At 46.1% G+C, this 24,821-nt stretch overlaps 2 protein-coding genes across 11 annotated transcripts in view; one reads left to right on the forward strand and one right to left on the reverse strand.

Moving 5' to 3' along the window:
- LOC102049059 (UDP-glucuronosyltransferase 1A1-like) overlaps nucleotides 1-14,293 on the forward strand; it is a 32,581-nt gene extending 18,288 nt beyond the window's left edge. For 2 of the 5 annotated variants that reach the window (XM_027802953.2, XM_027802949.2), the window contains exons 2-5: nucleotides 10,393-10,524; nucleotides 10,789-10,876; nucleotides 11,692-11,911; nucleotides 13,265-14,293. In XM_027802953.2, the coding sequence (XP_027658754.2) occupies nucleotides 10,393-10,524; nucleotides 10,789-10,876; nucleotides 11,692-11,911; nucleotides 13,265-13,562 (738 nt within the window). In that variant the 3' untranslated portion in view covers nucleotides 13,563-14,293. Of the gene's footprint in view, nucleotides 1-264; nucleotides 1,191-5,339; nucleotides 5,949-6,577; nucleotides 8,051-10,392; nucleotides 10,525-10,788; nucleotides 10,877-11,691; nucleotides 11,912-13,264 lie in introns of those variants that run through there. The other 3 variants (XM_027802956.2, XM_027802950.2, XM_005437576.3) reach the window with 3 other exon arrangements.
- Nucleotides 14,294-22,162: 7,869 nt separating this feature from the next.
- SH3BP4 (SH3 domain binding protein 4) overlaps nucleotides 22,163-24,821 on the reverse strand; it is a 38,397-nt gene continuing 35,738 nt past the window's right edge. For all 6 annotated transcript variants that reach the window (XM_055718790.1, XM_055718786.1, XM_055718787.1 and 3 more), the window contains one exon: nucleotides 22,163-24,769. In XM_055718790.1, coding sequence (XP_055574765.1) covers nucleotides 24,545-24,769 — 225 coding nt within the window. In that variant the 3' untranslated portion in view covers nucleotides 22,163-24,544. The remainder of the gene's footprint in view (nucleotides 24,770-24,821) is intronic.

A 24,821-nucleotide genomic window follows, 5' to 3' on the forward strand; every position in this document is an offset into this window, starting at 1 on the left:
AATTACAATAAGGCTGAAGGGGCTATGGTGGCTTGGCAGGTCCTGCTCAAAGGCAATAGAGCTGCCAAAGCTTTTCTAATAGAAACAGATGGGGCTTAATGTGGTGCATTCAGCACATTTACCAATCGCCTGCACAGATTGCTGCACTCTAGTGCTTATTTTGCATCCTTTTATCAAATCAATGATTATACATTTACCACACAGCAAATACCGTAAGGATCAAAAGACAGCCTGTAGCAGAGATTGCTTAAAAGCATGGAGCTGGTGCTGTGGCTTCAGTGCCACCAGTGGTTTGCTTTCTGGATCGCACTCACCAGATTCCTGCAGAAATGGCCCCGGTGCTTAACGCTTATCCACAAGTGATGGCGATGCTGCTTCTGCTCCTGTCTGTGCTCAGTTTGGCTGCTGGTGGGAAGCTGCTGGTGGTGCCAGTGGATGGGAGTCATTGGCTCAGCATGCGGGAAGTGCTGGATGGTCTCAAGCAGAAGGGACATGAAATAGTCATTGTCGCACCTGAAATCAGTTTGCACATAAAGCCAACAAAGAACTTTGTCATGAAAATGTACCCAGTCCCTTTCACACAGGAAGAGATGGATGAAAATTTCAAAGCATTTTCACGGGATGTATTTGAAGAAGGATCTTTTCTTGAAAGAGTTATTAGAATGTATCAGCATTCAAAAAAAACCTCTGCCATGTTCCTGTCTACCTGTAGACAATTACTGTACAACACAGAGCTTGTCAGATATCTCGAGGAGAGCAAGTTTGATGCCGTCTTTACAAACCCTCTACTACCATGTGGGCAGATAGTGGCTGAACATCTTTCAGTCCCTTCCGTGTTTCTCTTGCACCTGATACCTTGTGGTTTAGAATCTGTAGCCACTCAGTGTCCCAATCCCCCTTCTTATGTCCCTAGGGCATTTACAGATCTTACAGACCGCATGAACTTTCTCCAGCGGGTGAAAAACCTAATCTTTGAATTTCCAAATTATTTTCTCTGTGATTTTGTCTTTCAACCATATGCAAAACTGGCTTCTGAGTTCCTTGGGCGGGATGTGACTGTGCCGGATCTCTTACGCCAGGCTTCCATTTGGCTCATGAAGCTAGACTTTGTTTTACACTATCCAAAACCATTGATGCCCAACATGATTATGGTTAGTGGAGTAAACTGTGCTCACAAGAAGCTGCCTCAGGTGGGTCATGCTCTGTTTTTGTTTGTGTCATTCTTGCAGGTTTTTACATACTCTGAAATGTTGCAACACAGGTTTTGTTAGTTTTGTTTCTGTGGGTGATAGCAGAAGGATTTCAAACTGCTTTTGCTTTGCAAAGTGGAGGCAGCACTGGTTTCAGTGAAGGCACCTGAATAGCACAGTATAAAGATGGAGAAGGTGTTGTATATGGAATTAGCTCTGGGAAACTCCCCATTGATCCTGTGTCCCCAGTTCCTAACCATCTTGTTGGCTTTTGCTGGACTTGCTCCAGCACATTGATGTATTTCTTGTACTGGAGAGCCCAAAACTGGGTACATGTCTTCAGATGTCTCCCAAATGCTGAACAGATGAGAAGTGTCATCTCCCTGTCTGCTGGCTGCACTCGTACTCCTATAGTCCAGGATGCTATTGCTTCTGTGGCTGCAATGGCACACTACTGACTCATAGTCACCTTTTGTCCAAGAGGACCCCGGGTCATTTGCTGCAGAGCTGTCCAGCTGGAGTACAGCCTGTCCTGTGGCATGGGGTTATCCCATTCCAGTGGCAGAACTTTGCTTTTGCCTTTGCTGACCTTCACAATGCCACTGTTGGCCCATTTTTCCAGCTCGTGGCATTCTTTTTGCATACCCCAGGCCAGTGATGCTACTTACCTAAAGTATCAGCTGACATCATAAAAATAAAGTATAAGTTGGGTTACTTTATTCTTAAAAAATGAATGTTGAGTTTATTTCAGATTTTTTTCAATGTGTATTCAAATATAGTAGGTCATTTGCAGAGTAACATCATAGCTTCTATTTTTAGAAATAACTATTCCTGTTAGGTAAGTTTTTCAGATACTGACCTTGCAAAACAGCGAAATGGGGCTTATTTTTCAGAAAAAGCTGAACCTCACACAGTAAAAATGAAGCATTTTAAAGAGGATTCAAACTTGGCACTCAGTCTAGACAAGCAGAGGGGGAATAAACCGTACAGCTAAACCTATGAAAAGAACAATGACAGAGGTCTATAAAATCCTGAAAGGTGTAGTCAGGGTGAAAGGGGAACTGATAGGCAGTTTCTCCCAGTACCAGACCTATGACCAACACTGAAATGTAGCAACAGCAAGCTCCAAGCAAACAAAAGGGAGTACTTTTCCACACTGTGCACACAAAAAAATTAAAAAGCTGCCTCTCAACACCAGCAGATTTTTTTTGTAGGTAAAAAAAATCTGCTTATCAACACCAGCAGATATTTTTTGTAGACAAAACCTATGAATTTAAAAAGGATTTGGATGGTTAATAAGAGGTACATTTTGACTGCCAGGATTTGTAGACTTAAAGTAATCATGCATTCCCTTAACAGGATATTTGCTGTCCTGTTCCCAGTGTACAACCTTGGCACTCAACTCTGTACTTTAGCTTTACTTTCTCCTGATGGATATCTTTTTTCATCCCGGCCTTTGGGATGGGCTGAACTCATGGACTTTAGTCTCTGGACTCATATACACGTGAAAGGGTGTTTGTGTGTTGCTCAAAATCCAGTGACACACCTTCTAAACTCTTAGGAACTTGTTGTTAGCCATAAGGGTTTGGTTTGTGGGGTTTTTACCTCTTTAATGTTGTTTTACAGCAGTTTATATTAGTGTTATGCAGATAATACACATTTTAAGTTCTGCTAATGTTTCAGCCAAGACTAACATGGAAGTGACTATATATCAAATATGAGATTTGAAGGCCCTTTATATGTTAGCATAGGGTAAGAGTACATCTGCAACTCCGGGTTAACTACCTGAGTGTATGCTGCCACCTTAAGGTATATGTAATGCTGCGTCGCCTTGTTGTGCAAGATCTTTTTGCCACTAGAACCTGAAAACACACACACACAGGTACTGCAGCTATCTCCCTGGCACGTGAGAATGTCTTCTGTCCACCTCCTTTAGTTTTTGGTCTTTTAATATCACCTCAATCTCAGCTAGAGAAGAAAGTTTCCCCAAAACAGGCTGCAGAATGGGACTGTATTGGTGTCTGAAACTGCTTCCTCTTTAATGCAGTTTCCTTAGATGTCACAGTTCTTGCTGGTTTACAAGCATCATTTTTTTTGACAGGCCACATGGAGAAGCTCCTATCAAAACAAACTTTTTAGGACACAATTAGTATTAGCCTTGGAACGTGCTTATCACACCCAGGTACCTTTGGCAAAGCTAGCTATTTCACAAACCAGCTTTCCCATCACTCCTACTTGCTCCAAGACAACTCTTCTAGGCTGCTGCACAGCAGAACAAACTGTTCAGAGCTCTCTCTGATCAGGTGTGCTTGGTTGGGGGGTCTAAAACAGTCTTTCTTCTCCAGCCAGCAATGACTCTTGTTCCACTACCATTCCTGTATCTTGTTTTGTTTTGTAAACTTGCAAATTTTTGGGATCCACCTTTTCCCTTTCCATGAAATATGCCTTAATGGCAGGTGAGATCTACTTAGTCAGGCACTTCCTTAAAGCACAAACTGCAGGTATCTGCTTTTCTGGGTTTATCTTGAAAATTTTCATATGCCTTTGCATATCGTCCCTGTCTAAGGCCATTGCTTTATTAATGGCGCCTATTTCGTTCACTCATCTCCCCATTGAGTTTCCATTGCATCATTTGCTGCAACTTCAACCCAGGTTCTTGAGAATAATTAGGCACTTAAATCCCATTCAAATCAACCTGATTTGGCTATCTAAACAAATCCTTGAAGCGGGACTGTCTTCTATATCAGATCACATCAGTTAAGCTGTTATACAGACAGACCTTCAAAACCTCAGAGGTAAAAAACTTTTTCCAAATGTTCAGTCTGAATCTCTCAAACTCCTGTTTGTGGCCCCAATTATACTATTTATTGCTGCCCAGAAGTTTGGGTCCATTGTCATTGTTACTTGCCATTGAGTAGCTGTAGGCTGCAGTCAAATGTTATAGAGAACAGGACTCCCAATATGGTTTGGGGGGGGTTTGCCTTAAAAAGCTTATCATGGCATATGCAGAAGCAGCTCAGAAACCCTTGTTCTCCCCTTCTTCTGGTAAGCACAGGAAAAAAGTGTGGACTTCCCTTGGCTCATACCACAGCTTAGGCTTATTAACTTCTTTTGAAAGTAATTAATTTAAGAACTTGCAAAAAAGTTTGGCCTGTGGCCTCTCACCTATGAACCCTTATTACCTCTCTTGAGCAAGGACCACATATTCTGCTGTATCATTGCTTTCAGAAAGACATTCGGCCTCGAGCCACTCAACTACAAACTCTTATGGCCCCTATTGAGCAGGAACTGTGTGTTCTGCTGCATCATTGTTTATATAAAAAAGTGTTTGGTTAATATGTTACCCAAACTTCGGTGACACAACTTCTTGGTGTGTCAGCTCCTGCTTACCCTGTAGAACATCCTGTGTGAACTCCAGGCACCTTTCTGAGCAAAGGTGTAAAAGAGAAAATTGGAGGTTTATGTCTCTCGTGTCGATAGTGCAACACACACAGAGCAACAACTCTTTGGAGAAGCTCAGTGGCCATAAAAGTTGATTCCTGACTTGAATCTGGCACAGGACAGTCAAGTGCACAGTGACTCACTTGAAAAAATCCTGACCCAGAAAAATCCCTCTACAAAAATCTGCTACCTCTGCTAATCAAAGACCCTGCTAATTGTTTCATTTACGATAACTTAAATGCATGGAAATGCTTCTTACTTTACATCCCTTGATAGCACACTTACCAATGCTTTTATCATTGTTTAAAACATGATCTTTGAACTGCAATAACCTGTCTTGGTAAACATTTTGTAGAGGTAAAGATCAAAGACCATCAAGTTATAAATGAGGTACAACTGTTTTTTGTTTTCATATGGTGCTTGTAAGAAGTGAGAAGGAACAGTTCATTTCTTTTCCTGCCGACAGTTATGTGGAGGTACCAGATATATGCTGGGATTGTTCTTTTTCTTTCTTTCTGGAGTTTGGCAGAAGGTGGGAAGCTCTTGGTTGTGCCTCAGGATGGAAGTCACTGGCTGAGCATGCGTGTGGTCCTGGAGAAACTCTGGGAGAGGGGGCATGAAATCATTGCGGTGATTCCTGATGCTAGTTTGCTCATGAGAAGCTCACAGTCTTTCATCATTAAAACATACTCTGCGCCTTACACACAGGAGTTTGTGGATAGATACTACCATTCCATTGGTGAAAAAATATTTGATAACCCTTCCCTTCTGGAAAAATTCACAATTTTATTCAGCAATCTATCAGAGCTGACCACCATGTTCTCTACTACTTGTCAGCATCTCTTATACAATGAAGAACTAATGAAGTATCTCCAGGACAGCAAATTTGATGCCATTATGATGGATCCTGTGTTGCCCTGTGGACCAATTGTTGCTGAATATCTTTCTCTCCCTTCAGTGTACTTCATGCGTGGGTTTCCATGTACCTTAGACTATAAAGCTGCCCAGTGTCCCAGTCCTTTTTCTTACGTGCCAAAGACTTTCACATCCAGTTCAGATCACATGACATTTATGGAGCGCGTGAAGAACCTCCTGATTGGGGTTTCAGAGCATTTGTTCTGCTATCTGTTTTATTTAAAATATGAGAACTTAGCTTCCGAGTTTCTTCACAGAGAAGTAACACTACTGGAACTATTTAGCAAAGCATCAGTTTGGCTGATGAGATACGACTTTATTTTTGAGTATCCACGCCCAATAATGCCAAATATGATCTATATTGGAGGCATCAACTGTGAGCAGAAGGAGCCATTATCAAAGGTTTGACATTGTTTACACTAAGGGTATTATAGCATTTATTAGCTATCATTTAAGATTTGCTTTAAGTGCTTCTTTTTTGTTCTTGAGCCAATACGTGATCAAATAGCAGGACGGCATGATTTGGGAGTGGGAATCTCAGGCTCGGACAGATGATCATGGGATCACTACAAGCAGCTGAAGGGTTTCTCTCTGGGAGAGCTTAGGCAAAGTTGTCTAAGCTGTGTAGCTGCCTAGGCACAGCTTAGCTTGTTGTAAGCATATCACCATGACATTAGACACTCATGGCCTGTACACTATATCTAGAGAAATGACAAAGTAATTCTAGGTCATATGATTTAATAATCCCAAACAGTTGCAGAATACTGATTAATTGCAGGGGACTTGGCTGGACAAAAAATGGAAATGTGGAATTAACTCTGTGGACATACCCAGGCACTTGGTAGAGGGAGTTCTTTTGCCTCTGAATTTGTGTGAGAAGCGGTGTAAGGTAGCATGTAAGAGGATGATTGGAAAAAGAAGCCTTCAGGATTGTAACTAGATACCCTCCCTCCCTAGCTTGTTTAAACCTCCCTAGAGGGCTGTGCAGGTAGCACAGATGTCAGTCGTTTATTCTGTTTTTCAGACCACGATGGTGTTGCAACAGCAGAGGTTGTTGCTAAGTTTGCATCGCATTTACTACTGTAGACTCAGGGCTTTCACTTTGATAACTGCTACGATATAGAAACAAATCTGAAGATAAACCTTAACAACCCACTATATACCAAACCTCTGTCAATCATTGCTTAGACTGCGAGAGCGCAAGGTAATCCAAAGGTCAGCTTCTGCTCTGAAGCGCTGTGTCCAATCACCTGAGCAGTCCCAAGGCAGGGAGTTCATCATTAACTGGATGTTAACAAGACAGTGATTGCTGGGTCAGGTGTTATCTCCCATTCATGACTCTTGTTCAGCCTTTCAGTGCGACACGCTGCCAATTGCTGGACACTTCTCCATTGAGCATTTGAATCCTCTAATGTTAATTCGAGCATTCAACTTTACTTTGCAGGGCTCAGTTAAAGCCTTCACTGTGCACAGATAAACACAACCTTTATTCACTGTTAAAAATTACCCTTGTTTCTCCCCGCAAACGTAGTGTGTTAAAAATTAAACACTTCCCTTGGTTAAGATTAAAGTGCAAAGTACCCCATGTTTCATTCCTTGTCCCCTGCCATAGTTTTGCCGCTGTTTAAACCTTTGCTGACAGCACAAAGGAAATGGTCTCTTCAAGTCCAGGAATTAATTCTCTTGCCTCCTGGGTTGCGTTTTTCCTGCTCCTGTGGACCTTTTCTGAAGGTGGAAAGCTTTTGGTTGTACCTATCGATGGCAGCCACTGGCTCAGCATGCGCCCGGTTGTGGAGCGGCTCAGGCAGAGGGGACATGAAATCGTGATGGTTGTACCAGAGATAAATTTACGGATAGGTTCGTCGGTGCATTATACCATGAAAACATACTCTGTGTCTTACACTAAGGAGTATGTGGAGGCAGAATTTAAAAAGATGGGCTATAGGAGTTTCACACCTCAACCCTTCTTGGAAAAATTCTCAAAAATGGCAAATATTACAACCATGTTCTTCGATTCCTGCAAACGTCTTCTGTCTAACAAAGAACTGATTAAATACCTTGAAGAAAGCAAATTTGATGCTGTCTTTATGGATCCTTTTTTTCCATGTGGACAGATAGTGGCTGAACACCTCTCCCTACCTTCTGTGTACCTTGTACGGGGACTGCCGTGCAGCCTCGACTTCCATGCTACTCTCTGTCCAAACCCTCCTTCGTACATTCCTAGGTTCTTCACTCGCTACACGGACCGCATGGCATTCCTCCAGCGTGTGGGCAATCTCATAGTTAGCCTGAGCAGTTCCCTGGCTTGCAGTTTTCTTTATTCGCCATACGATCATTTGATCAAAGAATTCCTCCACCAAGAGGCAACAGTGCTTGAGCTGCTCAGCCACGCATCCGTTTGGCTCATGAAATACGACTTTGTGTTTGAGTACCCCAGGCCCCTAATGCCTAACATGGTCTTGATCGGAGGCGTAAGCTGCGCTCGGGAAAGAGCGTTATCGCAGGTCAGTTATCTTTTTTCCCCCCTAGTTTCGCTATGACTGCAATGTTTGCGCTCACCATGAGATGGAGCTCCCGCCAGTAACACATCAAAACAGGCAGAAAAGCAAGGTGGAAAGCAAACCCTCTGGATTCCCAGACAAGCATGCACAAAAAGGCTGGGGCTTACCATTTATTTATTTATTTATTTACTTACTTACTCATTTATTTATTTATTTATCTGTTTATCTATCTATTTATTTATTTATCTATTTATTTATTTATTTCGTCCCAGCATATTCCGGCTGCCTATTTTCAGTAATTTTGTTTTGTATACCTGTTAACAAGACTTGGTGCTACCTGGAGTAATGCAGCAGGCCAAATCATGCTAGTCCTCTGCTCAAGGGCATTTTTTTTTCCATGTGGACAGATAGTGGCCAAACATCTCTCCCTACCTTCTGTGTACCTTTCATGGGGACTGCCAAGCAGCTTAGACTTCCATGCTACTCTCTGTCCAAATCCTCCTTCTTACATTCCTAGGTTCTTCACTCGCTACACGGACTGCATGATGTTCCTCCAGTGTGTGGGCAATCTCATGGTTAGCCTGAGCAGTTCACTGCTTATGGCAAAAAATTACCATTTCTGCAGGAATTTCAGACAGTGGCAGACCTAAATGACAACCCCACCACCCAGTGAAGCAGCAAGAGATGTCTGCTTCTTTTGTATACTCTGTCCCAGATCTGGACTGCAACTGTATTTTGCTTGAACTATGCCAGACTTCCTAAATATGGGATTATCTGCCACTTTCCACTAAGAAATCCTCTGAATTCTTAGTGCTTTCACTTATTTTTCAGTGAGTGTCCACTGCAGGTATTTCATAGAGGTGGTGCTATGCACCACCGAGATGAGCAGATGCTAGTTAAAACAACTACTGAAATAACCTTCGTATTCCCAAAGCAGGGCTGCAAAAAGTTTCCTAAGAATAGTGGCACTCCTGAGCAGGAAGTCAGACCTTGGCACACAAAAACATTTAAAGAACAGAGTAAAACTGATGTGACTGGTCCCGCAGAAAATTAATAAGGCTAAATACACCTTGAAATAGCTGTAAGCGTTCCACTGCATCAGGAACTGCAGGAAGCGTGTCAACCATTGGCCAAAGAAATTTGTATCAGAAGCACATTTGTAATTTGGGGAGGATTTTGCAGTTCCCGGGTGTCTGTGAGTTTCTGTAGAACTGAGACCTGAGTTTCCAACCAGACATCTATGACACCCGAATGGAGAGCGTGTTTTCAGAGAAAACTGGTAAGACAGAACGAAGCCCTGAAATTAGAGTTACATTTCGCCTTGTTTGCCCCCAGGGAGAGCATCAGGTCTGCTGTTCAGGGTGCTGCTATCACCAAACCTTTAATGGCTCTGTCTATTTGGGATCCAGCTTCAAGCGAAAGGCCACGGCACTCTGATCAGCCACAAAAATACATAACAGAGCACCAACGAAGAGATTTAGTCTTGGTTATACCCTCAGACCCTAGAGATAGCACTTCAATCGCCAGACTAACAGGAACATTTAGTTCATTTTATTCTAGCCATTTAACTCTGCCTGCAACAGTTCCCTCCAGTTTTGTCTTTCCTTCCCTGGCTTTACCAAATATTTTTCTATGGCACAGGATTTTTGTTCCAGCCTTCAGCTGTTTTTATGCTTTATAGGAACCCTTTTGTTCTTGGAGTCTAGTGACAGATCTCATAGCCCTTCTATGATTTAAATCAAACAAAAAAAGAGATAAAAAACTGGCAGCGGTTCAATATTATCATACTCAAAGCAGACCCAATAAATCCAGACATTAGAAGTTAGAGATATCTGCTGTCAGAACACTCTTCAAAAATCTTAATTCTCTCTTGCAGCTGCATGGTCTGAAAAGAAGAGCATCAACTCTAAATCCAGAGCATCTGACTTGCAATAAATGTGAAAATAAACCACAATATATTCACCTGGGGATCGGTTGCCAGGGAAAGTATGACAATGAATTGATCTCCTTAATTGGTACAACACCTTTTTTACTGCACAGAAACCCATGTCTTTGAGCAGGCAGGCTTTGCTATACGACTGGTTTAAAGTAAATTTTTTCTCATGTATGTACTGAATCTTGGTTCAGGCTTCAATCCTGCAAACACTCATGCACCTTCATCCACCTGTGCCTATTTTTCTTCCCTGGGACTCATTTTCATACAGATAACTGATTTTCCTGATCATAATTTTCTTGTGTTGACTGCTTATTTTATTGCCTTTCCAGATAGTTTTGTGGGAACGTGACAGGAATTACAGCATATGATGTGGAAAGGACTTCAACTAAGATGTGCTTTGTGTTGGCAGGAATTTGAAGCTATTGTGAATGCCTCTGGGGAACATGGCATTATTGTCTTCTCGCTGGGCTCCATGGTCTCTGAGATTCCTATGAAGAAAGCCAAAGAAATCGCAGAAGCCTTGGGATCAGTCCCTCAAACGGTAGTTTCCCTTTTCTCCTTCCAGCACAGCAATTCAACAATGTTTTCAAATACAATACATGCCTACCTTCAGCTTTCAGTGTGCCTGGTCCTCCCTTCTTTCTCCTGCTCCCTGATGCCAGAAAAAACAATCACCCCACCTGGTCTGCTTGATAAAACAGGTTTTGTTCACCACAGACGTTTTCAGCTGTGGCTTTGTAACCCACCGAGGAACAGCAAGAGACTGGTTGCTGAGAGCTGACATTGTGTTTACTTCTCTTGAAAGGTTTTGTGGCGATACACGGGAGAGGCGCCTCCCAACCTGCCAAAGAACGTAAAGCTCGTCAAATGGCTGCCACAGAATGATCTTCTAGGTAGGTCTGACATACCTTGAGAAATATCAGAGTGTTTCTTTTAATCCTGATACTGCTGTTGTAAGGCCCCATTAGCACCATCTGTGCTGACTCTCTGTATCGCTGTGGGTCACAGGACTTCCTTACAGGCTTTGCTGTTTGAACCAGAGCTTGTCTTTCAGAAACTTACCAGATTGCAACTTCAGAATTGCTGAATTATGAAACCACTCTGTCTGGAAAGGTGTTCCAACACTTAACTACCTTTACTGTCAAAAATGGGCGTCTTTATCTCTGACTAGCCAGTCTCAACACCCAGCCACGCGTTTTTGTTATGATTTTGTCTACTGGACTGAAAAGAAAATTTGAGGTCCCAAAGTGAACATTTCTAGACAGGTTGTTGGGCTTTTCAGGGGGTAAAATTGTATGTGCTATTACCAGGAGTGCATTTGTTGGTTAGACAACAGGGCTTGGCTGTGGGAGATTTGCAAACCCAGCAAATGGAAGACATGATAAAAAAGTAACCGATGGTAACATCTTCTTTAACCTCACTTGGCTCTGATTTCATCCTAAAATCTGAGAAACTTTGGAGGATTATCCAAGGTTTTCCAGAGATAACCCAAACCAAGACAGAATGCTACAACCCAATGTTCATTCAGTCCCCCATAATGTCCTGCTCTCTGCAGCCCCAAGTCTGTCCACAAGTAATGACGCACATGACAGCCCAAAATTCTTGATATATACCTCCCAGTGCCATTTTTGTACAAGTTTTTCCCCAGGGATGTGTTACTGTGACTTAATAAATCAAATAACTAAGCAAGTTTTCCTTTCCTCCACAGCTCACCCTAAGACTCGTGCATTTATTACCCATGGAGGCTCACACGGTGTTTACGAGGGCATATGCAATGCGGTGCCAATGGTACTAATGCCTTTATTTGGAGACCAGATGGACAATGCCAAGCGAGTAGAGTCACGGGGAGCAGGAGTGACACTGAATATACTTGAAATGACTTCGAAGGACATATCCGCTGCCCTGAAAGCAGTAATCAACGATAAAAAGTCAGTAATAGGAACACAGCCTTTCTCCTTCTACTGTTGTGTAACACCAGCATGCTAGCTTGCAGCTTAACAGAATGTTAATCTGTTCTTATATGCCTTCTTATATCAAAGTCACATCATTGAGAAGCTGATGCTTGCCCTGGGTTAACCTCATCCTGTCCCTGTAACAGCACTGTCCTTCTCACTGCCTGGGAGTATAATCACTAGGTGACAAGAACTGGCTGATATGAGAGGATGCAGGTATCAGAGAAGGTGGGGTAGATGCAATGGAAGAAATAAAGTTGACAGAAGATGTGTCACCTGCTTAAAGCCAAATTTACCAGGCAGTGATGCAGAGGGCTTTGACACAGCTTGGCAGAGAATGCAATTGGTGAAGGGAGATGTGGCAAAGTGCTTTTGTTTCCCAAATCAGTGGTGACGTGAGTCAGTGGGGAGCCCGAAAAGGTTGAAAGGCTCAGCTGCCTGGCTGGTTTTCTTTGCGTGAGGCTTGTCTGGAGATGCTGTCTGCAGAGCAGCAGGAGGAAGCCAGCAAGTGGCAGAGTCTTGGTGTAGTCCAGAGGCTGTACTGCATCAGGAATCATTGCTTTCCAGATGGCAGCGTTTACTAAACATAGCTATTATCACTCATTTATTTTACAGACTAGTTTTTCTCAGCCATTTCCCCCCCGCCCCTCCCCAGTGCTCATAAGGAGCTGTATGAGCACAGTCAGCTGCTGCCTGGCTCAGCAAGGCTGGACAATTCCAGCACAGAGCAGGAGGAACATGCAAGGGTATACTGAGGTGGTACAGGGAACCATCCTACACGTCACAGTATTGCAGCCAGCATGCCCCAGGTGTTCTGAGGTATCACAAAGGGGAGCTTTAAAACATACCCTCCTCTTCCCCGCTCCCATTCTCTGTTGTCATTAGGGCTTCTCAGCCCTTGGCATCCTCTTCCCCATCATGTTTTTGAGAAATGGCACCTTATCGCCATTGCTCTCTAACCACTTTTCTTATAGCAATAACAATAATAATAATGCATCTTGATCTTTGAAAAGCTGTATGGCTTTTCTACATCCAGTCTCATGTTTCAGCCAGATACCTTCACCTTGGAGATGTTGATGACAGCTCAAACTGAGCTTTTTCTTTTTCTTCTTTTCTATTATCTTTCCTTCTTTTTTTTTTTTGTCATCGAAAACAGCACATTTCTCGGCCCATAACTTTGCCATTATCCTTGTCATGGGGTGGTGGAGGTGGGGAAACACCGCCAGAGAAGCCCCAGTGGGCCAACCAGACAATCAACACTGCATCTCTTTTTTTCTGAGGACTTGGAAGCACAAGTCATTGAAAACATCCCACATCTTTACTTGACAGGTACAAAGAGAACATCAAGCGTCTCTCAGACCTTCACCTTGACAGACCCATCCACCCCCTGGACCTGGCTGTGCACTGGGTGGAGTTTGTAATGAGACACAAAGGGGCTCCACACCTGCGACCCGCTGCTCACGACCTGAACTGGATCCAGTACCACTCTCTGGACGTCATCGCCTTCCTCCTCGCCGTGGTGCTCCTCTCCCTCTTCATTTCTGTGAAGTGCTGCCTGTTCTGCTGCCGCAGGTGCTGCTTTAAGAAGGGAAGAACAAGAAAGCCAACCAAATCAAAGTCTCACTAGCAGATGAAACTAGTGGTAGGAGATAAGGTCTGCTCAGACCAGAAGGATCAGAGAACATCACAAATCTCAAGAAAATTATTTCTGACTTTCAGTCAAGAAATAATGTTCCTTTAAACTAGCACCATGGGAGGGGTTGTTTCACTGATATAATTTTTGCCTTTAATTAAGAATCGGTTATTAAAATTACTTTGTATAGGACTGCTTCAGTCACTTGGGAAGGTATTAGGTCGAAGTCTGAGGCTCCTGGCTTCCACATCTTGATGTACAGCAGGCTCATGGTGACTTTTTTTCCTTACCTCTCTATGCAATGGGATTTATAGGATTTCATAAGACTTTGCTTCAAGGGCTTTAGAAGAACCATTTACTGAAGTGTAATACCGTCAGGTTTATCAAGCACTTTGAAATCTCTGTATAGCTGTTGTTATAGAAGAGGCAAACGTTATACTCTGACAATGTGTCACATAAGCCTAGCTAGATACATATCTTAAATGGATTTTGTGTGTTTATAATACCCTGAACAAAATTAAGGTTTTGGCAAGGAAGTTGTTGAAAGCCATGGGTGTTTCACCGAAGTTCTCCATCAGGCAGAGCACTGTACCTGGAGATTACCTGTTAGGCAATGAGATCTTCGTAATCGTTGTTTATAAAACCCAACTGATGTGCTCTTTGTAAGTGATGTTCAGGTAAGGACCCAAACACCAGCCCTATAAATAAACGCCCAATACTAACAATAGTGGCTCTTGTGTTTTCCGACTTGAGAGGTATGGGGCTGGATGCTTGCTCAATCATGGAGAGAGAGCTGGAGAAGGGAAAGATTCAATGCTCCGCAGTGTGAAAGCCACCTCGATGCACAAAAGCCAGTTCTCAGCATTACTGTCTGTTTGGTGATGTGATCCTTGCTGAGAGGTTACATCCTGAGGCTGCCACAGTTCTCACTGCTACATACAGGAAAAGTCAGAAAAGCCCACAAACACGTTAATATTCAGGGTTCAAATCAGGCTGGGACATCCCATGGCAGCACAGGTGTTCTGCTAAGTACCTGGTGCTGTTATTTTCTATTGCGGTTTGAAAAATCAGTGGTAAGTTCAGTCCCTTTTCTCCTCAGCCTGTCCCCACTGCACTGCCCAATTCTCGTGGGCATCCATGCTACCTGCAACCTGTCCAGGACCGAGAACTGTTGTTTTCCGCCCTCCATCTTTTCTTCCCCTCTCTTCCTGCCCGCAGTGAATAGAATGAAACGCTTCTTTGGGACATGCAGAAAGTCCCTACAGTGCGTGAAAGCTGACCTGCTTTCAAAATGCAACTTTTGCAGCTCCACATGTTTCTGAAGTGACAGCTCTGGCTGTCCCTGTGGTCCTGGCTGGAGCCAGGTGACACCAGCGCATCTGTGCAAAGGTACACAGTGCTTCTACAAATGAGATCCAGAGAGACCTCTCAGCAGCCGCCACACTACCAACCATGGTGGTTTCAGTCCTCTCTGAGCATGGGGCTGGCTTCCAGCAGCTCTCTGATGTAAAATAGACTTTAAAATGTCCTTACAGTGAAGTTCTCCGAGTACTCTGCTGCAAACAGGCTCTGGATCGATCCAGTGACTTTCACTGCAGGGACAAGAGAAAAACCCCTTGGCTTCAGGTCAGGTGAACAGAGTTTAAAATATCCTGATTGCAGCTGTTTGGGTGGTTGGGTTTTTTTTGACTGAAGTTGAAAGATTCAAAGAAATGAAAGAAGAGGAGCTGAGAGAAAAGGAGGAAGAATCAAAATGTCCATCCCATGGCTTTCATTTCATTTCGGAAAGATCTTTAACACAGCCAAAACAAAATAGCAGCAGAGACCAGGTATCCCCTTCCTCTCCTTTTCCCCTCACTCTCCTTAGCCTCAGCTAGTTTGTCCAGCTATTTTCCCCTGGCTCAGCAGAGAAATGAGGAGAGAGGGGCCTTGGGGGATGTGCAGTGCCAGGGCTGGACAACTGCCATGTTGTGTCCAGTTTCAGCCGTGCCCAGCAGAGGACACTACGATATCACTCACAGGAGGGAGCGAGGAAAAAGGCCATCTTCCTTTCCCCAGGCCAGCCCAGGTGTGTCGGTGGAAATCGATAGCGACGCGTCTGTCTGCCTGTGCTCCAGGAACACGGACCCTGCTGCACAGAGGCGAGTTTCAGAGCGAATAAGGAGCCAAAGTGCATGGGACAAGCAGCTTTGGTGCAGAGGAGGGAGGCAGAAGGGCTGCGGCATCACCACGACACGGCCCTCCCAGACCTTCTCAGGGAAGAGTTAAACTGGAGACACCATCTCCTCCTATTGCCCCTTAATTGGGTGCCATGAGCCATGATGCCTCTTCAGCAGGGCAGAGCCCCACAGCCCTGCTTCCTTTCCTGGGAGAACAAAAGTCATCAGCCACAACACGTTTTTTTAAGCAACAGAGCTGAAATAAGGTCACTTCCCAAAAGGGGAAACTGAGGCAGGGCCAGCACCACTCCTCCCCCTGAGCCGCACAGGCTCCACGTCACTCCAGGGTTCCAAGCACTGCAGTCTGAGCTTTTTCAACAAACCCTTCAAACTTCTGTTTTTAAACAACTGCCAGGAGACAGCAGCCAAAATCCCTTCTCTACCCTTGGAGAAAGGAGGTACAAACACCTCCCGCCTGCGGCAACCTCTCAGCATCACCCAGCGCTCACGTAGCGCCCCTTGGGAGCTGTGGAAGGAGAGGAGAGCTGTTGCTTTCTGCTCCCACACGGGGACTTTTTTAGTGTTTGTTTTATTTTCGCCTGGATTTTAACATCCAGGCTTGCAAAAGTAAGGCTAGGGAAAAAAAAGGCAATGTGAGACAGTGCTGCTCCAGGCTCTCCTGGTGACCCTTGGACTCCCTGGCTGCAAGACACGGGCAAGAACCTCTTTGGCTTCCGGATGGGGACATCCTGGGGGACACAGAAGCCCTGGCTCCGGTGGGAGAATGCAGCCAGCATCTCTCCCTGCTTCCCAGCAGCTGGACCGAGGGAAATGACAGGAATTGCTGACATATTTCTGCAGCCACAGGGTTTCTGCAGCCTCACCCCAGCCCTCTGGTCCCTAAGGGCAACAACGAGGTTTTTCCATTGCCATGGGAGCTCCGGATGGCTCTCAGGCTCCTCCACCTCCGCGGTGTGTGAGTCCAAGAAGGCCCTTGGCCCATAGGGACACAGCACTTGGAGGCGGACTTGCCCCTTTGCAAGACACACCGAGAAGTTAAACATGCTTGTTAGTCAAGGGCAGAGCAAGGAACAGCAGCGACCTGCAAAGGAGCACTCCCTGCTCCTCCTCCTCCTCTGCACAGGGCTCCCAGGGCCAGATGCCCACAGATGGGTCCCTGGTGCTGCCTTGCCCTGCGCACTCTCACTTGGATGCTCACACTCAGACCTAAAATTACTTAACTGGATTTTTATAACCTTTTGGATGGCTTTGTAAAAAGTAAATACTGCTGCCGGCAGCCAGTCATAACTCCAGTTTGGGGGGTTTCACGGGAGCACCCAACCCCCCTTTTAGCCTTGTTTCCTACTGTGGAAAAGCAGTGAAAGCTTTAGGTGAGCAAACATGGTGTGCATGCCCACATCCCTGAGGACCACAGACAAGGGATGCCAACCTGCCAGGAGCAGCACCAGCCCCATTAAAAAAAAAAAAAAAAAACCACAAAAAAAAAAAACACGCCACCCCAAAACCACACCCACCCACAACCTAGGTTGCTGCAGGATTGCAGGTGTGATGACTGTGATGGTCCAGAGCCCTGCCCTCCTCCCCGAGAGCCGGGGGAGCAGTGCAGGGATAATGCCGGGGGGGCAGCACCACGCGAACCCCACGGGAAGCTGGCAAGGCTGCCCCGCCACATACCTTGGCCTCTGCATCATTCTCTGGAGCTATCCCTGCAGCATCCCAGCGGGTGAGCCTAGTGTTTGGCACTGGAGATATCCCATCCCATGACATGCCACGTTGGCCGTCTTCAGTCCCCAGCACTGCCTGGAGGATGCCAGGGAGCCAACACTGGCAAGCCATGTACTTTTAGCTGGAGCAGCCATGCAGCTCTCCTATTAATTATCACCTATAGAGGTGTTTTTAGGAGTTATTTATAGGTAAGCGTGACGAAACCTGGGGAAAAGCAACAGCCAAAGCGAACCAGGTACAAAATGCGGGACAGCCTCTCCTCGGGGAGGCATGTGCCCTGCTGAACCCAGTGAGGAAGCAAACTGCTCCGGCTTTGGGATTTAAGCTCAGTGAGCCCGGTTAAGCCCATGTGGCAGCTGGGCTCATTGCATAGTTTGGTCCATGACCCTGCTGCTGGTGGTGCTGCAGGCTGCCGGGCCTGAATCAGGCTTACAGAGGAAAGAGCAGATGAAATCTCCATCCACAAACATATCCTCACTGTCTGAGGATGCTGGTATTTCTGGGAGAGGTGATGCTGCCTCTGAGCTCACCTTTCCCAGAGTGAACTCCTGCCCTGTGCCACAGCTCATGCTCAAAGCTGCTCTTGCATGATCCTGCTTTGACAGGTACTAGCAAGTGCTCCCAGCATCAATTCCCTTTCTATTAAGGATGGGTGAAAGGTTTCGTGCACCAGATCTGATTGCTTAGGATGATAAAAGCAAGTCATCAGCACAGGCTGTTCAGGCATCAGCAAATCCTAAATCCCCCCCAGCCAGATACTGGCTGGCTTATCTAACCGCGTGACCTATCTTCAAAAGCCAGCCTGAAAAAATGGAGCAGATTTCTTCCCTGAAATGCTACCAGCCTGGATTACCTCGAGGGGACACGACACGGTCCCCCCCCTTCACTGGGGCAGATCCAAGCAAGCTGCATCTGTTACCAAGCACCCCTCTCAAGCTCATCTCTCCCAGCAAGGGACCAAAATGCATCCCAGTGACTCGCTTCGTGCTGGACAAGACCTTGCAAAGTGTCTGCTGGAAGCTTTAATTAACGGTCGGTGGGGGGTAATCAAAGCAGGGCAGGAACCCAAGGTTTGTTATCTTCTGGAGGCTGCTGAAGAGACAGTGGGGCTGTCCTTTGAGTTCTGGCCACGAATGGTTAGTCTGAACTCCTTGGAGGGGTGGGTCCGAGATGATTTCAGCATACCACGAGGGAGGCTTGGGATGGATTCAGCGATGGGCAGGGGAAGGAAGGGGAAACCACAACCAACCGCATTCCTGGTGTTGAGCCAGTCTGTTAAACAGTAACTAAAATAACACGTTCATCTCCCCAGCCAGAGGGTCCTTCCTTTTCATGTAGGACACCTGGGCCATTCCACCCCAAATCAAGCAGTCACCCCTCGCAGAACTGATGGCTCAAAGAGCAAAGCTTGCCCGTCTTTCGGCAAGGGTCCTCTGCACACAGCCTTTGTATGCTGCTTTCCCCCCCCCGCTATAACAAAAAAAGGCCAAATGTGTCATTTGTTGCTTGGAAGTCCCCGAATTTCACTAAGGCATTAAGCCTGCCGAGTTGTGAAGAGGTGAGCCCCACGGGATGCTTTGGGCAACGCCTGTTAGCGAAACAAAAGGGCTTTCAACAGAAGGCTTGAGTGAGTCACGCTGTGGACACGCGATGGGAGTTGCATTTCCGGGGACGATCACCATCGCTGTTAATGCACAGGCATCCAAGACCATGTCTTATGAGTAACCAGGCCTAATTAATTTGGTTTGGGTTATTCAGGTGAAAAGGTTGTAAGGGTCCAGCAGACAAGAAAACCCAAACCTAGAATGAGACTGCTGAGCCAGATGTGCCTGGGATCCTGGTGAAGCCCAGCACCCAGGGCAGAGGTCCAAGCGATGCAACGTCATTCTCACTGAAGGTACTTTCTACCATGGTTTTCACAAAGCAAACCATCGTGCCTCCAGCTGGCATGGGCAATACGGCCATCAGAGGAGGGCAGATGCAGGGGACAGCCCTGGGAAGGATGGGGTTTTGGTGGCAAAAGAAACGTGCCAACAAGAGGAAGACCTAGGAGCAACCCTTTAACCAACTCCTCTCCTCCAAGCACTCGACACCAGCTCTTCATATTGCAAAACAGGGGCGTCCTGAGGGCAGATAATCCACAATGAGCATTTAGTTAAGAGCTGGGAAGGAAACAGAGCAATTGATTTTCAGCAGGGGTTTCCAGGGATGAAAACAGATGCCCTGAGACCTCCAGGGTCTTTAATCATAGATTCTACTTCTCATTGCAAACTGTGCTGGGCGTCCAGACACCAAGAGCTGGCAAGAACAAAGCAAAAATCATAGATACAGCAGCTTTTCTGTACAGACACTGATAACCTAGAGGTGACTTTTCTTTCCCTCCCATTCTGACTTATCTTCTTCAGCCATTTAGTGCCAAGCTGAGCTGATGCAGGATGAGCATTCAATTGTGGTGGCTGAAGTAGAGGAGAAAATGGTGCGAATGCATTTGCAAGGTGACCTGTGCTGAAGCTGTTTGTTCCCTTGATTGACCTAAGGAAAAAAAGCCAAAACTTTTCCTTGAAGTTGAAATATTAGGAGTCAGTCAGCAGAGAAGCAGCTAACGGGAACTGCCTGAATCAAGCAGCTGCTGCCCCTCTTGCCCAGACCAGGTAGGAGCAAGGAGGTGCACACCAGGGCATCCATGGCGGGCATCATCTGCACCCATCCTGGTGGCGCTGGGGCAAGTCAGGCAGGGACTGATAACCCCAGCAGAAACCAGCCCTTTATGCAAAGAATTCAGAAGTAATTCAGAAAACACCACAGCAGACTCTCACCGGGAATCATCTCACACATGCTCCCTTTTTGCTTTCTCACCAGGCATACCCATGCTGGAGGATGGGGTTTTGTGCCACGCTGCGTTGTGAAGCTCCCAATATCAACCACACCCCAGTCACGGGTTACCAGCACTGACCAATTTCACAGAGGAAAAGAAACAAGGACAGACAACCGAGTTAAAGACCTTCCTCCTGGTGGAAACTTGCTAGCAATCGGAAATGAGGGAGAAGAAAGGCAGGCAGAAATGGGATCTACAGCCACCCGCGGGTTTTAAGGAAGCAAGCCATGGCATCGCTATTGGACCCGCAGGTCTACATGTGTAGACATGTGGGATCCTTATTCCCGTTTTGCTTCTCAGTTCACACACATCTCAAAGCACGTGTATCTGCACAAAGTAAGCAATGAGCTGTTCTAGGAGAGCACCAATAAGGAACAGAGGGCTGAGCAGTGAGTAAAAGAGCGGCTCTGCGGCATCATCCTCCCAATTACAACTTTGCCCCAAATGCACAATTTTAAAGCCCAAATGCTGGCCATGACACAGCAGCTCTCCAACAGCCACGGCCAAGCCTTTGGGCTGCAGTAGGGCCCACCCTGCTCTCTCCAGGGAGCCTCAACCAGGGTCATGACTTGACTGAAGCCCCAAGAGCCTGGGCAGTGTCCAAACTCTGAACTGCAGCCCAAATCCTGTGATGGCCATGGTTCTGGGTACTGAACCAAGTGGGGGATGGTGCAGCAAGGGCTGAGTGAGCCTGGCAGGGAGAAACACGCCAGCAGTATGCCCATCACCCTGCTTTGGAGGCCAACACACTCATAAGTTAGACCAATTCCAGGAAAGTATCTGCTTAGGAAACAAGGGACAGCTGAGATCAGGAGACAAAAGGAGAGCCAACAGCTGGTTGCTGGTGCATCATCCCTGGAAAGGTCTGGGAAGAACTTGTTTACTCACTCCCTTCAACACTGCAAAGGGTCGTTCAGCACCTTCCTTAGCTCACGAGTTCCACAAAAAGGTTACTTTACTTTTTCCCCCTGTTCTCTTCAACTTCTCCTAGGCTAGACCTTGGTTTTGCTCTGGAAATCAAGTCACGTTGTGGTGAGCAGGAAATTTCCAGCCTCTTTCCATGAGCCAGATGGCCTGTTATCAGCAGGCACTGGTACACAGCTCCAGGCGCTCATTAGCCACCAGCGTGCATCCTCCTGCAACCTCACCTCCTTGCAAGAAAGGACCAGGCCTTTCAGGAGAGGATGCATCACACCCACCCAGGCATGGATGGAGCAAGGGATGCCAAGGTCCAAGCACATCCTTGTGTGCCACACATCCTCCTGACGACCTGTGAGAGGTGGTGGTGCTGGCTCAGCGGCACAGATGTGCCTCGCCATGCTGGACCACAAGATGCATTTGCCAAGGATGAAATCAAACCACCATGTCACTTCTTCACCCTCGGCAAACTGAAGCCACTGACAGATACCTGAACATTTTGCTTCCATGGCTTCACATCTGAACTCCACTCCTATCAGGAGCATCACAACTGCTTTGGCTAAATACAAGGATGTTTTCTCCATTAAGAAAAACACCTCCGTACCAAAACACATCCCGCAACCAAATCTTTTCCCATCTCAGAAAGTTCCTTACCTAGTGCTTGAACATAAGCAGCAGCTTGGGAGGCCAGACTGTTTCCAGAGACTTTCCCTCGGAGAGGGCAGGATGGAAAGGCGTGGGGAAGGAGGATTGGATTGAGATCAGCCCCGGAGCATGGCTGGCTCTAGGTTTGGAAACATGCTGCGAGAAACACACTGTCGGCATAGTGGAAAACCCAATAAATTACTCCCACGCATCCAAGCTGCTTTGAGATGAAGAGACAACAGGAGATGATGTTTGGGAGCACTGGAATAGTAACAACTTTAATCATAGTATTTTTTTTTTTCCAAAAAATTTTTCTTTAAAAAAGAAAAAAAAAAAGGAACATTAAATGTTAAGTACAATAACCAGTTACTGCACAAAGGGTGGTAATGCAAAGCCCAAAAACAGGTTTTGGAGAAGGGCTTGATGTTTAGCGGGCAGAAGGCATCTGAAGGACATACACCCAGTCCCAGCATGTGAGAAAGGACTGGATTTCAGATCAAGGACAGGGATAAATCAATGCAGCAGTCACCCCAAGGGCCCCGAAACATGTCAGCTGCGCTCCTGCAGGTCCCGGGGAGGGCACACGCTGACGAGCTGAGCACGGCATGTTTCAGGCTGCTGCTGAAATGTTAAGCTGGGTATACGGAGTACCTGAGGTAGATAGAAAAACCAAGGGGGGGGGGTTTAAAAAAAAATAAAACAATGCTGAAATTATTCAGGGATATCCCTGAAACACAAATTCCTGCCCTTGCCTTCTGCTGACACCCTTGGGGGTGCCCAGCACCGCCGTTCTGCAGAGCTCTGGACCTTGCCAAGAGAGCAGCAAAAGCCAAGGTTTGGGTAAAACCCCAGGAGAAAGCCATCCCTCTGCTTGCACGCACGCTCCTGCAGGAGTTATTCCTTACCGCAGTGGAGATTTTTTGCTCATGCACGGAAACATGTGCTCTTAGGGTGCCTTAGAGAAAGGGGATGCGTAAGCGGGCTCGGGTGCTGACGGACCCTCTCTCTGTGCTACGTTAAGTTGCATAGGAAACTCCTTAAAGCCCCTGAGGAGAAATTTAAGGTGCTATTGACTTCTTGTGGGGTCCGTCGAGAGTAATCGTTTCTGGGGACATGATTTTGGGAAGAGGATAGGAGACCATTCCCTCCCAAGGCTGCTGGGCTGGCACGATCCACCACATGCTTTCCCATTCTTTGTTTTGTTTTTTTGGTTGCTTTTTTTTTTTTTTATTAACCTGAAATATAATCATCCTTTAACAACTAACCTTTCTGTGGTAGCAGCATTTCATTACAAGGACCTTTGGACTTAAAATAACCTTTCTGTGCAAAATTATTTCCCTCCCACGTAAAATATTTGAAAGCCGGGGAGAAGGAGGAGGAGGGGAGGTCATTCAAAAGAGTGGGCTATAAAATGAACAGGGACAAAATATGGGCACTTGGTGCCACAAATATTTAGCTCGTTGGCACCAGGTTTATAGCAAAGACTACTTAGAAGTTAAACTGGACTTTAGGAACCTTCAAGAGCCCCACTCAAAGCCCTCTGAAATCAACGGCAAGGAGCGTTAAATCGTGTAGCACATCTGGAACATCTTGAGTGAGCTTGGGCTTCAAATTAGGAGAAACATTTTCTCTTTTCCTTCTTTTTTTGTGTGTGTGTAAAGGGATATATGGGTGGCAACAATTCCCTCCCCCCTTTTCTGGCTTCTTTTCCCCAGAGCAGGAGCATCTGGAGACTTTGCTGCCATGGTAGGGTGAGCCACTCTCACCATCCTCCAGGTCCATCTCTCAAGGTCTCTGCTGAACCCCAAACCTCCAGCTTCTTCCAGAGATGTCCTGCAGCACCCGGGCGGGATGAAGTACAAGGGGCAGCGACCACTTCTCCTGGTTAAAAATGGCACCCGTGCGTCTGAACACAGGCAATGAGCATCTCCCTGTCTGCAAATGAGAAAACGCATGTCTGTACAGACATGAAAACAAAACAAAAAGCAACCAAATGGCTCACAGGGCCCACAAATAGAAAAAAAAAAACAACAAAACAACACACCTCCTTTTTGGTGTAAGATGCTTATTAGGCTGAGGACATCCCGACTTCAAACAATGCTTTACAGTCATGCCTGGTAGTCTGCCAAAGCCTGACTGTGGGTGGGGGAGGGCATTTACTGTGCTTCCTTTTAAAATACGTATTTACATGACTCACGTTTGTCTCAAAAACGATAATTTAAAAGCAGTTTCTACAATGTAAAAAACAGCCACAGCTTCCCCCCCGAAGTGGTTACAACCTTTACTGCTCATTACAAAAATTAGACTTTCATTTGTAAATGCCTAAAAAAATGTGATCTCTTTTGTGATCCCTCCCCACCTCCTTGCCCCCTTTAAAGTTTTTTAGTAAGAAATAGTTTAACTGGTATCGATGCCATATGAAAAGCCATCCCCCTCTGGATGCCTTCCCACCAAGAAGGGATTTCTCCTGCTTATTTCCAGTCCCAGTGAACTTGCAAACTTTGGCCTCTTCAAACCTGGGGACAGCAACCTCCGCTTCTTTTTCAAGTCAACTGCTTAAAAAAAGGGGGGGGGGGGAAAGCACAGAAAAAAACCCAGCAAATGAGATGTGGACAAAAACGTCGGTGCAGGAGCTAGATGGCAAAATCCTCGTGGTCTTGCGGGCTGAAGGCAGCTGCCCGCAGCATGTCCAAGGAGTTGACAAGTATCAGGGTGCCGGTGAGATGCTTCCAGCGTTTGGTGATGGGGTTCTTCATCTTGTCCAGCCCAGTGTGCAGCTCCTGGATCACATCACGGTAGCTGTCGCCCATCTGGCTGCTCCAGGTGAGAAGGAAGTCGTACGCTGGCTTCCACATGGCCTGTGGCGATGGGGCAGAGGGGAGAGGAGATCAGAGCTGAGCCAGGCTGGAC

Source organism: Falco cherrug, chromosome 8 (genome assembly GCF_023634085.1).
Source record: "Falco cherrug isolate bFalChe1 chromosome 8, bFalChe1.pri, whole genome shotgun sequence".
Classification (NCBI taxonomy): Eukaryota; Metazoa; Chordata; class Aves; order Falconiformes; family Falconidae; genus Falco; species Falco cherrug.